Here is a 12,359-nt window from a genome sequence, read left to right as displayed (position 1 = left end):
GAGCTGCAATGAGATCAAGCGCTACTTAGAATACCGTTACGCCTAACAAGAACGCACGAAGACGAACGAGTTGGCCGCGAAAAGACGACAAACTGGGAAGATAAGGTGGTAGTTACCTGTATCCGTCAGGATATCCGGACGAGAGAGAAAGGACAGCGGAGACCTGCGGAAGCTGGAGCATTAGTAAACGTACGAGATAGCATGAAGAGGCCGGTCCCGGCGGTTCGTGCAAGATGAAGGCGGCATCCGTTAGCAACTTTGTCATCCCAAGTTCAATGCTTGCTCAACTCCTGCAAAGTAATCCCTTTGCACACGCTCTCTCAGCAGGTCCGACGGTCTAGCCAGACCGGCCACTGGTGGATCAGCCATTGAACCAGCTTAAAGCGACGGTTGAGCCAATCTCGTCGTGGCCACGAAAAACGACAGAATCTGGTATCGAAGGGTGCGGAATCGCGGTGTCCAGATCGACCACTTGCCCCTCTGCTTGCCGTGGAGCCTTGTTGATGTAGATAGCTTCAAGTCCCATTCTTAATCCATCTCTTTGAAAGCCTGTCTGCGCACCGTCTCACTCGCCAAATCACAGGCGCCCCGTTGCGGCCCAAGCATGGAATGTGGATGCCGAGAAGAGATCGTATGAAACTTGGGAGGTGAAAAGTTCTCGCCGACTGGAGTGTAGATGTTGGTATCCGGGATGGGAATCTTCACTGCCCACGAACAAGGCCATCGAGAGGACCATTGTAGCAAATGATGTGAAAGAGGGCCACCAAAAATCCATCGCCGGACTATCCAGAGGCCCGTTCATCATAAGAGCACAAAGAAAAACTTCTTGGTCTGCGAGGTCCTCGACGTGGCCCACCGATCTCCATGTATCATGTTCTTTCTTTCCTCCCTTTTCCATTATCAGAGCATCCTATTCCATTCACTGTGTTCCTTCTCTCGGTTTGGGACGTAGTATTATATCGAAGCAGCGTCGCAGCGTGCCGTGTGGGTAGTGTAGCGAAGTCTGGGAGATCGGAGCTCGGGATGACGTCGGAGCACGTAGAGGGATGTGCAGTTCGGGAACCATCGGACCTCTCAAGGAGTGCTCTTGTCTTGGAGTCGCGTGTAATCGAAGTCGTTTGTTGGATGGGCCAATCCGGTGGATGCCCTATAGCTCTTTGCCAGAGAGCTTGGGAACAGTCACATAATAGCCGAGCTTCGCCGGGCACCACGCCGACGGACACGACATCGCTTGCCACGACACACGGAGCTTGCGGGCACGGGAAGAAGGGGAAATGAAGCCGGGTTGGAAGCAGGACATGGTCAAGTGGTTGAACTTACTCTTTAAGAGCACTGGAAGCTGAGCAGTCTGCTTGCGTGTTTTTCCAACTGGATGAAGGGACAGGACGAATTGCTAAGGGAGCCGCCAGTTCAGCATGGCGTCAACGGGCACCAGCAGGAGGAAGATGGAATACGGACCTTGCCACGACGCTAACGACGACTTTAAGAGGTTGCTGGCGATACTGGAAAACAACCGCAAGACACGAGAGAAATAATCGAAGAAAGCCGAAGCCAAGAGGACGTTTGGTGCGAGTAAGGCAGGAATTGAAGAAAGACCTTGGGAGATGTGCACCAGACACGGCAAAGCAAACGCAGACGACTCCAATGAAAAGAGAAGTGAAAAGCGGAAAGGCAGATGGGGAAGAAAGGTGGAGGGAGTCCTTGCTACATAAGTGGTGGTAGAAAAGTAGAAAAGCTGAGGAAAGAGCACGCACGAGGAAGAAAATGTGGTGGAGCTTCAAGTTTTCGGGCAGAGCAAAGCTAAAAAAAAAAGCGTAAAAACTGGGAAAGACCGCGCCGCTCGTCGCTTTCTGTCGTGTATATTACGGTGCGCCGATGTATCGCCTGACGCCGGGACCGACCAGCCCCTGGGCAGATTTTCAACTTCACCAAGCAGTTGTGGCTGTCTGGGTGTACTGTGTCCGCTATCAGTCTCTTTTTGCCCGCTGCTGTACGGTTTGTTACGCCAGACCTGCAGCGAAGTCCTCTTTACGCCGCTAAAGAGGATCCTGGCACAAGCCGCGATGGTGGGCATGGTGGGGAAGGGAGGGGCTGCCGACGCCATGACCGCGTTCTAGCGCATTGATGACACTATCATCTGCGGATGTACCCGAGACCAAGGTGTACTTGATTGCACGGCCGATTTGGCAATGCTTGTTAGGTACCAAGCTCCGCTGAAGTGACTTGCATGAACTTGCGACCTTGTTAGTGCAGATCACCAATTGCGTAGGGAAAGAGCTAACGTGGACCGGGGATCAAGAAAAAGACATTTCTCAGAGCAGGTAGGTACGATGCAAAGCGCACTCCCCAGAACCTCAACATCCAGTGCAGCTTCCTGAACTTCCCACTTCAACCAGGTGGGAACTCAAACCCTCGGGTATCCTCCCATCGGAGTCCGAAAATGGGAGAAGCCGGGCATGGTTGCGAGAGTTGGGTGCAATCCCTCTCCCCTCCGACACTCATCATGCATACCAATCCTCTCAGACACCTTATCTGGTATCAATGCCACGGGCACAAGCTGGAAGAGGTCTTCTGTTTTGAACGATGGAAATGGCCTGCAGCAGCATGTCTGTACCATGGGCGTCAACATGGCCAGATATGACGGCATTACCTTGAGCATGTCCGGACTACCAGACGCCTGGTACCTTGGATATCTTTGAGGCTCGGTCTATGCACCATTCGAAAGTTCACGCAGCTGCCAACTGTAAAGACAGAATGAAGGAAGTGAATTACACATGGGAGTTGCTCGCTTCGGGCTTTTCCCCCATTGACTACCGGCATCTTGGGGGCCCAAAGTCTCGAGCATCTCCCGGTACCTGCCTCCAGTCAGTGCGTTCCATGTCTTTTGGTGTGAGGAAAGGCCGGGAGTCAAGGCTAGCCGTTCTCGTGGCAAATTTCAACTTGGTTCGTGGATGGAATTCAGATGAGGTGATTCGTGATCACTGGCGGCCTGTGATGGAGGGGAAGTGGTCGTCAAACTGGACTACGGTAGGTAAGCCCGCGGCCCATCATTCAAGGTCAAGTGCCATTGGTGCGAGTGGTTGAGAATTGGGAAAGATGCTTAGCAGTCCAAAAGAACACAAAGTATATCCAATTTTGGCCAGCTTTAGCCTCCTCTAGAAAACATCTAGAAAGCTACTCCCAGTAGGACGGTAGCAGTGTGGTTACCAGGAGGGAGAGAAATGATACCACCAGGCTTGTGGAGATGCCCGTAGGGATCTGAATGGACCCCCCAACCAGTGCGAGTCGCAACGAAAACATGCTGTTCGTACAAACAGGTGGACGAATCAAGAGATGGGAATTTGACCTTGACAGGGCAAAAGGGGTGTGGAAAAGATGCCTCCCCAAAGGTTCCAGAACTTGGATGTCGTGCATCTCCAGCAACCACGCGGCGCCGCCTGTCACTAGCGATCCGTCGTATGTAATGTACATACACCGATCTAGCCAGGTACTTTTTGCTGACTGGTGGGTTCTGTCCCTCATGGGCCGAACGATTAATGACAATCCCCATTCTTAACCTCGAGGCGCCTTGCGCTTGTTACATTGGAGACACAAAGGCTAAACAGTTCTCAACCGTCGAGTCCCAGACCTGCTAAATGGGAATCTTCTCGTCCGGCGTCCCCGTTCAGAATGAAAGTGGAAAGTTCTCCTCAATGAAAACTCACGGAAAGATATGGCTGTCTGTGAGAGTTGTCATGAATCGTCCCAAATTACCTATGTACACTGTCTGATGTGCGATACAACCTTCTCCGGATCTACAGTCACCTCAATCGGCACTTATAGCCAATAATGGCGGAGCTTAACCGCCACGTCCGAGAAGCATTTGATATCTTGAAAGACAACGTTCGGTATGTCAGTATGAGCATGCTCACAGGTCTTGAAAATTGTGTGACGGTCCTCCTTGATGCCTTGGAGCTGTATGCTGCAAAGAATTCACGCCCCAACAACTGGAATAGAGGTATCATTGGTAGCCCCAATCCGGAATCCGAAGCATATCACACCACCAACGGGCATAATACGACGGCCCGGTTCGTCGAGGCAAATGTGCTTGAATCATGGCTTCCACTTTGGTGTTCAGGCCCCGAGGAGTGAAGGAAGCCTGGATTCTGAGATGCAGAAAAGCATGAAAGCAGCCGTAGCATATCAGGGCGATATGAAGAAACCGGCTTCAACGCGACAGTCCGGTTCTTCTAGCATTGCATATCGTGAACGCACGTCGATTCTTCTTGGGTATTTTCCAGCATCAGCTTGGTAGGTTTAATTTGGTGCGCCAATTACCGTGACTGATAACGGATATACAGTTTATCGGGCAGGCTGAATGCCTCCAAGGACTCAGAGCAGCTTGCCGTATAAGACGCGTAACTCCGACAAGCCCGTGGACACGTGCCTAATCTAACGATAGCATGGATGTTCACAGAAAGAGACAGGCAGGCTGAGCATCGCTGGGCTCTCCTTACTTCTCAAAGGCGGGAAGAGCATAATGGGAGAAGGCGTGGGTTCGGGGAGATGGTTGATGAAGATGGAAGCAACGAGTTTTCAAGGCAAAGGGCCTGCAAATCCATGGCCAGGAGAAAGCCGAATAAAACTGTGACGACTTGCTTGACGCTGGCATTTCCATTTTCGCCGAGAAGAGCATCTCATCACGGCGGGAAGACTGGGGGCGCGAGGTGCGAGCAGGTAAGTACCGTTTGATTTTCAAGTAAGAATAAGTAACATCGGATGACCAAATGTCTCGATATGGTTTCTACTGTCATCGAAGGCAGTCGTGGTCTTCAGCCTAACTCGGCGTTGGAGGACCGGAAATCTGATCGACTCTTTGACTCTGTTGACTTCTGTCAGTTGGCAGTTGCTGTGAACTTTCCAAGTTCCATCTTGAAGTAGGTGCCCGAGCAGTTGCCCAATCGGCAGGTCCGGGTTAAGCAGTTCCATGCCCTGTGGTTGCTGGCGCGTCTGGGCCCCACTAGAGGTATTGAGGCCACCGAGCCCCGATTAGTCATTTGCGGGGCTGCGGTACGTATGTATGTACACGTACTTCAAGGTACCAGTGTGCCTTCGTGGGGCTTCGCTGTGCCTGCCACCAGCTCATCCGGTCAGGAGTGCCCCTGGTTGTCAGTGTTGTCATCCACCACGATGATGAAGTGAGCCAACCGACAACCATCCAAGCAAAGAAATACCACCACACCACACAACGATCGCCAGGCACAGCATGCTGACGAGGAAATACAACGTGGCAATACATTTCTAATACCTAGGGTAATTCACCTCACTATATAATTTTACTGCCATTCTCCGGCTACATTTTCGCACTCGCGCGTTGCCCTCCTCAACTGCACCTCCCCCTTCACCTGCGTTTCGCGACTGGCGCATCCTTTGGAGAAGCCTTCATCCGCGACTCACCTCATCACCTCAGCCTCAGCCAGCACCAGTAATATTTGAGTTACAGCAAATACTTCACCATGGCGGCCCCAACCGAACAAAGAGAGCTGGAACTTGTAGAAAAGCTAGACTTTCGCATTCTCGCCGTGGCCAACAACGAAGAGAAGCTACAGGAGCTCCTCGACAGGTACCTACCGGCCTTACTCCTAAAAGCAGGAAGTGAGCATGCCTCAGTTCGCAACAAGGTTGGTCAACACAAGTCGCGTTTGTCTTGGGAGACCCAACCCGCGTGAAAGCTCACATTGTCATGTCCACAGGTCGTTGTAGTATGCCAAAGGCTTACTACATTCATCGAATCACCCAGCATCATACTTCCAGTTACCGCTTTGCTCGAGCAGTACAAGGCCACAGGCTCACAACTCGTCAAGTATTTCGACCTCCTCTTCATACAACACAGTCTCGCCAGAGTAGGCGTGGTGGTACGTCGATATCTCATCCGCAAGATTCTCCCTGGTATCGGTTCGGATGTAAGCCCTTCAAGAGCCAGCTTGTTCAACGTCTTCCTGCGTTGTCTTCGTGACTTCAATTTGCCTCCCAGGGGCAGCAACGAGGACGGAAAACTCCGGGAACAAATAGGCCTTCAGGATCCCAGAGATGCCAACTTTGTCGCCGAGTGGTTGGGAAAGCTGCTATTGTTGCGTATAAATGCACAAGGCGCCATGACTTCCCCTGGGTTGGCCCAGAGGGATGTCTCTTTTCTCACACTGGACAAACCCGAGACTTGGAGTCTTGCCGACTTGTCCGAGAGTCGAATCAAAGTCGTCAACCTTCTCGCAAGCGGTGCTTTCACCGACCAAGAACGTTTCCTTCCCGCCATCTATGCTGCCTCGAGCTCTGATTTCCGCCTCGCTGGTGTCGGCGATGATATGCTCAAGAGAAACAAAGTGTCACTCGAAGACACAGATATCGTGCGCCAGCTGTTTGAGGCCCACTCAAGACTACCCGCCCCGTACAGGATACGCATTCTTGGCCTGCTGAGCAAGTCAGAAATCGCTACCACCTTCACAGACGAGATTCTGGCGGCTTTCCGCCTAGATGTAGCCGCTACAGGTCCAGATGCCATGCAAGTGGATGGCCTACCAACCTTATCTTCCGGTCTTGAACTCACCAAGGTACATCGGGCCTTGTTTGAGTTCATTAACTGGGTCGCCCGCATAGGCGCCAACAAACCAGAATTCTCACAGATCAGGTCTTTGCTTGTCTCACTTCTCCGGGAGTTCGTCGAGGCCCAGGGCTGGCCCAAGCCTGAACGCCAGTCTCACGATGACAACACCCTTCGTTCCAGGGCCTACGAGACCATTGGCGTCCTTGCAAAAGGCACGGCCATGTCTGACACAGAGCGCATGGTCTTGGCCCGATGGCTGTTCCAATCTCTGTGCGAAGATCCCACCGCGGACGTAGTCGTCAACATTGATGCCGCTCTCTCCAGTCTTGCTGCGAACTTTCGACCGCCTCACAACCCCGACCTGTCTAAACAGCTCCATGCCTTGATACTGAAGTCAATGGCTAAAACCGAAGAAGGCAACATTGTTCGGAGTTCTCGACATGCTGCAACAAAATGGGCCAACCAATGCTTGCCCTTCTCTGATATATACGCTCGATGGGTTGATATCCTTGCAGTTGCTGGCCGGCGGGACGAGCGAAGTGACGTGGTTGAAGAGGGCCAAAAGGGCTTGAACCCTTGGACGTACTACGCCAACGAAGAGAGACCTACGAAGCTGCCTGTCTGGCACGAGATGGTGGTTGCCTTTTTCACCAAAACCATATCATACGATGGTAACCCCGACGCCGGCATGGATATCGACGAAGGGTCATCATTCCGCAACTTCCCTGGGCAGTGCATTCGGGCCTTCCCTGTTGCTGTCGACTATTGCAAGCGGATTCTCTTCCTCACTGCATTGCAAGACTTCACCATTGAGCCAGGCTGGGAGCGCCAGTTGAGTGCAACCGTACACTCTGATCTTAAAACCCGGCGTGCTATCCGTCATCACTTGACCTCCAGTGAGCAAGGCCTAGCTGTCTCCTACCTTCTCCGTTCGGCCTTTGATGGCATGCTCTTGGAGGACACCGAGATCGCAGAAGGGTGTGGACGCTGTTTCGTTGAGCTTGCTTCTTTCACGCCGAGCAGGATCCTCGCGCCATTGGTTCCTCGTGCTATGGAATTGCTTCCGCTAGTCACTTCTAACAAACGCGAGATCCGCCCCCTTGCGTGCTCGGCGTTTGGCATCCTGGCCGCTCATCCGGCGAACAGCCAGGAATCTGTCAAGAAATCCATGTCTACGTTGGCGGAGATTGCCGGAAACCGAAAGACAGCCGTTGGATCAGAGCTCAATGCGGTCGAAGGAGCATGGAATGCACTTGCGCATCTCATTTCCAGATCAGTGTATTATTCCACAGACAAGGAAAGCAATGTCAGCAGTGGCCTTGGGGACTGGTTTCCCACCCTTGGCCAGGTGTGCTTTAACACCCTCTCGACACAGGAAGCCTTGATAGAAGCATACAGCCAACTCTGGACAGCAGGCGTCTGTGTGCTTCCAGAGGCAGATGAGGATGACATTATCAGAGCTTTCGTTGACCCCTTGGTTCTCCTTGCCAAGAAGGGTAACGAAAAGGCCATTACTGCCCTTGGTCGGCTCGTAATGTCATTGCCTTCTAGGAAAGCATCGTCTAATGACGATGAGAGCTGTGACCTTGTTGCCGTCATTCTCGAGAGGCTGTTTGCTCTCTACGAGCTGAGACAGGCAGAGGTACACTTCACCGTGGGCGAAGCCATCGTAGCCGCCATCGCATGCTGGGATTCTGATGTCGTCCAGCTTACGCTGAATGTTGAAGTCAGCGGAGATTCGTACCGCATACCCAAGCGGCCTAGCCGGGTTACTGCGGTCTTGGAGAAGTTGCTCACCGACTGCAAGAACACCAAGCCCTCTCTCCTCAAGGCCTCCGGTATCTGGCTCTTCTGCCTCATCCAATACTGCTCTCATCTCGAAGAGGTTCAATCCAGGTTACGTGAATGCCAGGTAGCATTTATGCGCCTGCTCAGTGCTCGCGATGAACTGGTTCAGGAGACTGCCTCCAGAGGTCTCTCACTCGTATACGAGAAGGGAGATGCGGCCCTCAAGGGCGATCTCGTACGCGATCTTGTTGCATCGTTCACGGGATCCGGCCCCCAGCTCAAGGTGGATGAAGAAACTGAACTCTTCGATGCCGGTGCGCTTCCGACTGGCGACGGCAAGTCCGTCACCTCGTACAAGGATATTGTCAGCCTTGCGAATGAGGTGGGAGATCAAAGTCTTGTCTACAAGCTCATGTCTATGGCGACGAACGCGGCCACGTGGTCCACCCGATCTGCCTTTGGTCGTTTTGGACTGAGCAACATTCTCTCTGAGTCAGAGGTTGACCCCAAGCTGTACCCGAAGCTGTATCGGTACCGCTTTGACCCCAACCCGAACGTGCAAAAGTCCATGAACGATATTTGGAAAGCTCTGGTCAAGGATTCCAATGCCGTCATTGATACGCATTTCGATGCTATCATGAAGGACCTGCTCAAGTGCATCCTTGGCAAGGAATGGAGAGTGCGCGAGGCAAGCTGTGCTGCCATCATTGAGCTGGTCGGCGGCCGACCCTTCCAGAAGTACGAGCAGTACTACAAGGACATTTGGATTGCGGCCTTGAAGGTCCTCGATGATGTTAAGGGTACTGTGAGGAATGCTGCTTTGCACATGTGCATTGCTCTTTCCACCACGTTGGTCCGCCAGTTGGAAGAGTCTGGCAACACCGCGTCTGCCAGGGCCATGATGAACGAGGCTTTGCCGTTCTTGCTCTCAGACAAAGGAATCGAGAGTGGTGTGAAGGAGGTCAAGCTCTTCTCTACCGACACAGTAATCAAAATTTGCAAGAAGGGTGGGAAGGCCCTCAACCCCTACATCCCTACCATAGTTACAAATCTGCTTGGGAGCCTCACCACACTTGAGTCAGACGTTGTTAACTATTATTACCAACGATTGGGGGAAGACGACAGAGACAAGATCGACAAACTTCGCAGCGCAGAGGTTGCGCAGAGCCCGATTACTGAGGCGATTGAGAACAGTCTCCGGACAGTTGACGCAGAGGTCATGGTGGAACTCGCGCCGGCGCTGGAAGAGGCTGTCAAGTCGGCTATCGGAATGCCAACCAGGATCGGCTGCAGCCGCGTTTTATCTATCCTTGCAACTAGGCATACTGCCAATTTCACGCCGTACTCAGCGCGATTCCTGCAACTGATGGAAAAACAGGTTTTGGATCGCAACGACCAGGTCAGCCAGGAATATGCGCGTGCTGCTGCATACATTATCCGTGGCTGCTCAGACGACGTCAAGCTGCGCTTCTCTGATAAGCTTCTGAGGCTCTATCTGGAGTCGGAGGACGAGGCTAGACGCCAGAAGGTTGCCGATGTCGTGTTGGCTCTCTCGAAGATCTCTCCTGACCATTTTAACGCCCTTGAGGGCAAGCTTCTGCCTTTCTCATATCTAGGAAAGCATGATACAGACGAATACGTTCGGAAGGCATTCCACGAGGTGTGGGACAAGCACGCAGGAAGCAGCCTGAGCGTTTCGAGATACGTGTCCGAGATTGCAGAGTTGGTACAACTCTCATTAGACACGGCGCAATGGTCACTAAAACATGCCGGCGCCCTCGCTATCTCGTCTGCCGTCGCAGGCATTACCAAGGCCAGCGATGTCACCGGTCAAGTCAACGTCGAGAACCTCAAGACCTTGTGGCCCGTCTACGACAAGGCATTGGCCCTCAAGACATTCCCGGGTAAAGAGAAGCTCCTCGAGCCGTTCCCTGACTTTGTCAGCAAGAGCAAGGCGATCTGGCAAGAAGACGCCTCCTTTGGGGAGCGGCTGAAGAAGATCGCCGTTCGCGAGGCCAAGAGGAATAACAATGCATACCGGCCCCATGCATTCCGCTGTCTATGGAAGTTCGCAGCCGCAAGAGATGACTTGACTATGCTGCCGACCATCACAGAAATTGTCACGCCGCACTTGGACATGAGCAACGACGAAGACGCCATGGATCTCGACGATAAGGCCAATATCAATGACAGGGCAAGGGGCCTGGATCTCAAGAGCCAGACTGCGTGGGCCGGCATGGAAGCTATCGCCAAGGGCTACAACCGTGCCAAGATGCAAGAGGATGCCATGGGCCAGTTGAGGGACATCGCGCTCGCTCTTGAGGAGAACGCGAAGAAGCCCGATTTCAAGAGGCCCTATATCAGCCATGCTTCCTTCGATGCCATCAGAAGGGCCTTTTGGTACGGATGTTTGGTGGAGTTGCTTGAGGAAGCCTTCAACGCAGTACATAAGGGAGGAGCTGGGTCTATAGCAGATACCCTTGAGGTCCTCCCATTCTATTTCGCAACTCTCGACCTTGACAGGGCCGACACAGGAACAGAGGACCAAAGGCTGCTGAGGGCTAAGGCTACCATGGCGGCTATGGTGCTCGCGAAGCTTCCCAAGGATCATGCCACGGCTGGTGATGCTAGTGGCATCGCCTTGCCAATGGAAATCAAGAAGAAGGTTGAGAAGGCGTTGAATGAAGAGCGTTCGACGGAGGTACATGGAAAGTGGACGACGTGCTTGGTTCTGCTTGATTCTGCTTGATTAGGGACTCAAGTAGGCAGCGCCTGAGAGGAGCTTCAAGGCCCTCTTTTTGGTATCCCTCCGTGGTAGTGCACACTTTGGTTTGTTGGGTAGGAGCCTGTAGTAGGATACGGGCGGAAAGACAACAAGAAATGGGCTTGGCTGTTTTTCTTCAGGTGTACGGACACAGTCCCATTCACCCTCACTACCTACCCTTATTCACTGGGCGGCGTTCTTGGTGGCGATGTGGTTGTCATTTATTGCTTGATGGTTAATTGCTTGAGATGCAAGGCATATGTGATCTTCTGGTTAGGCTGTTATAGGCGTTGGCAGATACGGCAGGCGTTTTACAGATCTGAGATGGCCATGACATGGACAGCCGATGGAAGGTTGTCATTACATAACTGTACTTTTTACTGTGCCTAGAACACTATAACATAACGGATCTCGTAGTCTAGAGATGGTGGAACCAAATGCCAGCGAGTTGGGTAATCCAGTTCAATGGAAACCCAGGGGCGAAATTCCGCAATCAATTGACTACGTAAGGGTAATTGACAGGTTCATATCTCAACAGTCCTGAACTGCAGTTTCCCAGTGCCAGATTCAGGGTCCGCAGGTTGTGGTGGGTGAAGGGTGTTCGCTCAGGATATCCCGTCCCCATGCTCACGCGCGCCACGACCACAGCTTCCTTGCTACCGGACGTTCGAAACGAAAGAGCAAGACTTTATTTGCTCGTATCGCAATGAAATAATGAGAAACAGGAAGAATTAGATTTAGTATAATTGTAATTTTCCCTCTTGGACTGTGTTTGAACTTTATTTGTTGAAATCTCCTGGCCAAGGCACTTGAGTGTTGGCGGATAACCCTAACCCACGCTGTTCGCAGCCCAGACCCCGGCCGACAGGGGAGAAGCTTCCATCCCAGGTCCCCGCCGCTTGACTGCCCGAGCGTGCTCTCCAGTGCGACAGTGTAGGTGACAAGCGTCCCTCTTGCGTCACCAGCTTGGGCGCCTTAAGAAATGGATGCGATGCCGAACCTTTGATTCAACCTTTGACCACTCGGATTTCCAAGACGGAAAAGGGTTCATTCACCTTGCATGCCCATTTGGCTTTCTTGCCGCAGCAAATATTCCCAAGTATTAATCAGCCGGCAGAACGCAGGTCGCCACATCATTTTCTCTTCTACACTAGGTACACTAGAAAAGCACCATCGAGCTCCGGCGGCCGATAAACGAGCCCGACCAGGATCCCCACCTCTCTGTGG

At 52.5% G+C, this 12,359-nt stretch overlaps 1 protein-coding gene across 1 annotated transcript; it reads left to right on the top strand.

Moving 5' to 3' along the window:
* Positions 1-5,289: 5,289 nt before the first annotated feature.
* Positions 5,290-11,653, top strand: SMAC4_01454 (uncharacterized protein). Its single transcript, XM_003352572.2, has 2 exons — positions 5,290-5,679; positions 5,743-11,653. Exons 1-2 carry the CDS (start codon positions 5,496-5,498, stop codon positions 11,115-11,117), a joined length of 5,559 nt encoding a protein of 1,852 aa, XP_003352620.1. The 5' UTR covers positions 5,290-5,495; the 3' UTR covers positions 11,118-11,653.
* The last annotated feature ends 706 nt before the right edge of the window (positions 11,654-12,359 follow it).

Source organism: Sordaria macrospora, chromosome 1, assembly GCF_033870435.1.
Source record: "Sordaria macrospora chromosome 1, complete sequence".
NCBI classification, from domain to species: Eukaryota; Fungi; Ascomycota; class Sordariomycetes; order Sordariales; family Sordariaceae; genus Sordaria; species Sordaria macrospora.
Note: the sequence above shows the minus strand (reverse complement) of the source record. Positions and strands in the feature narration are given on the sequence as shown.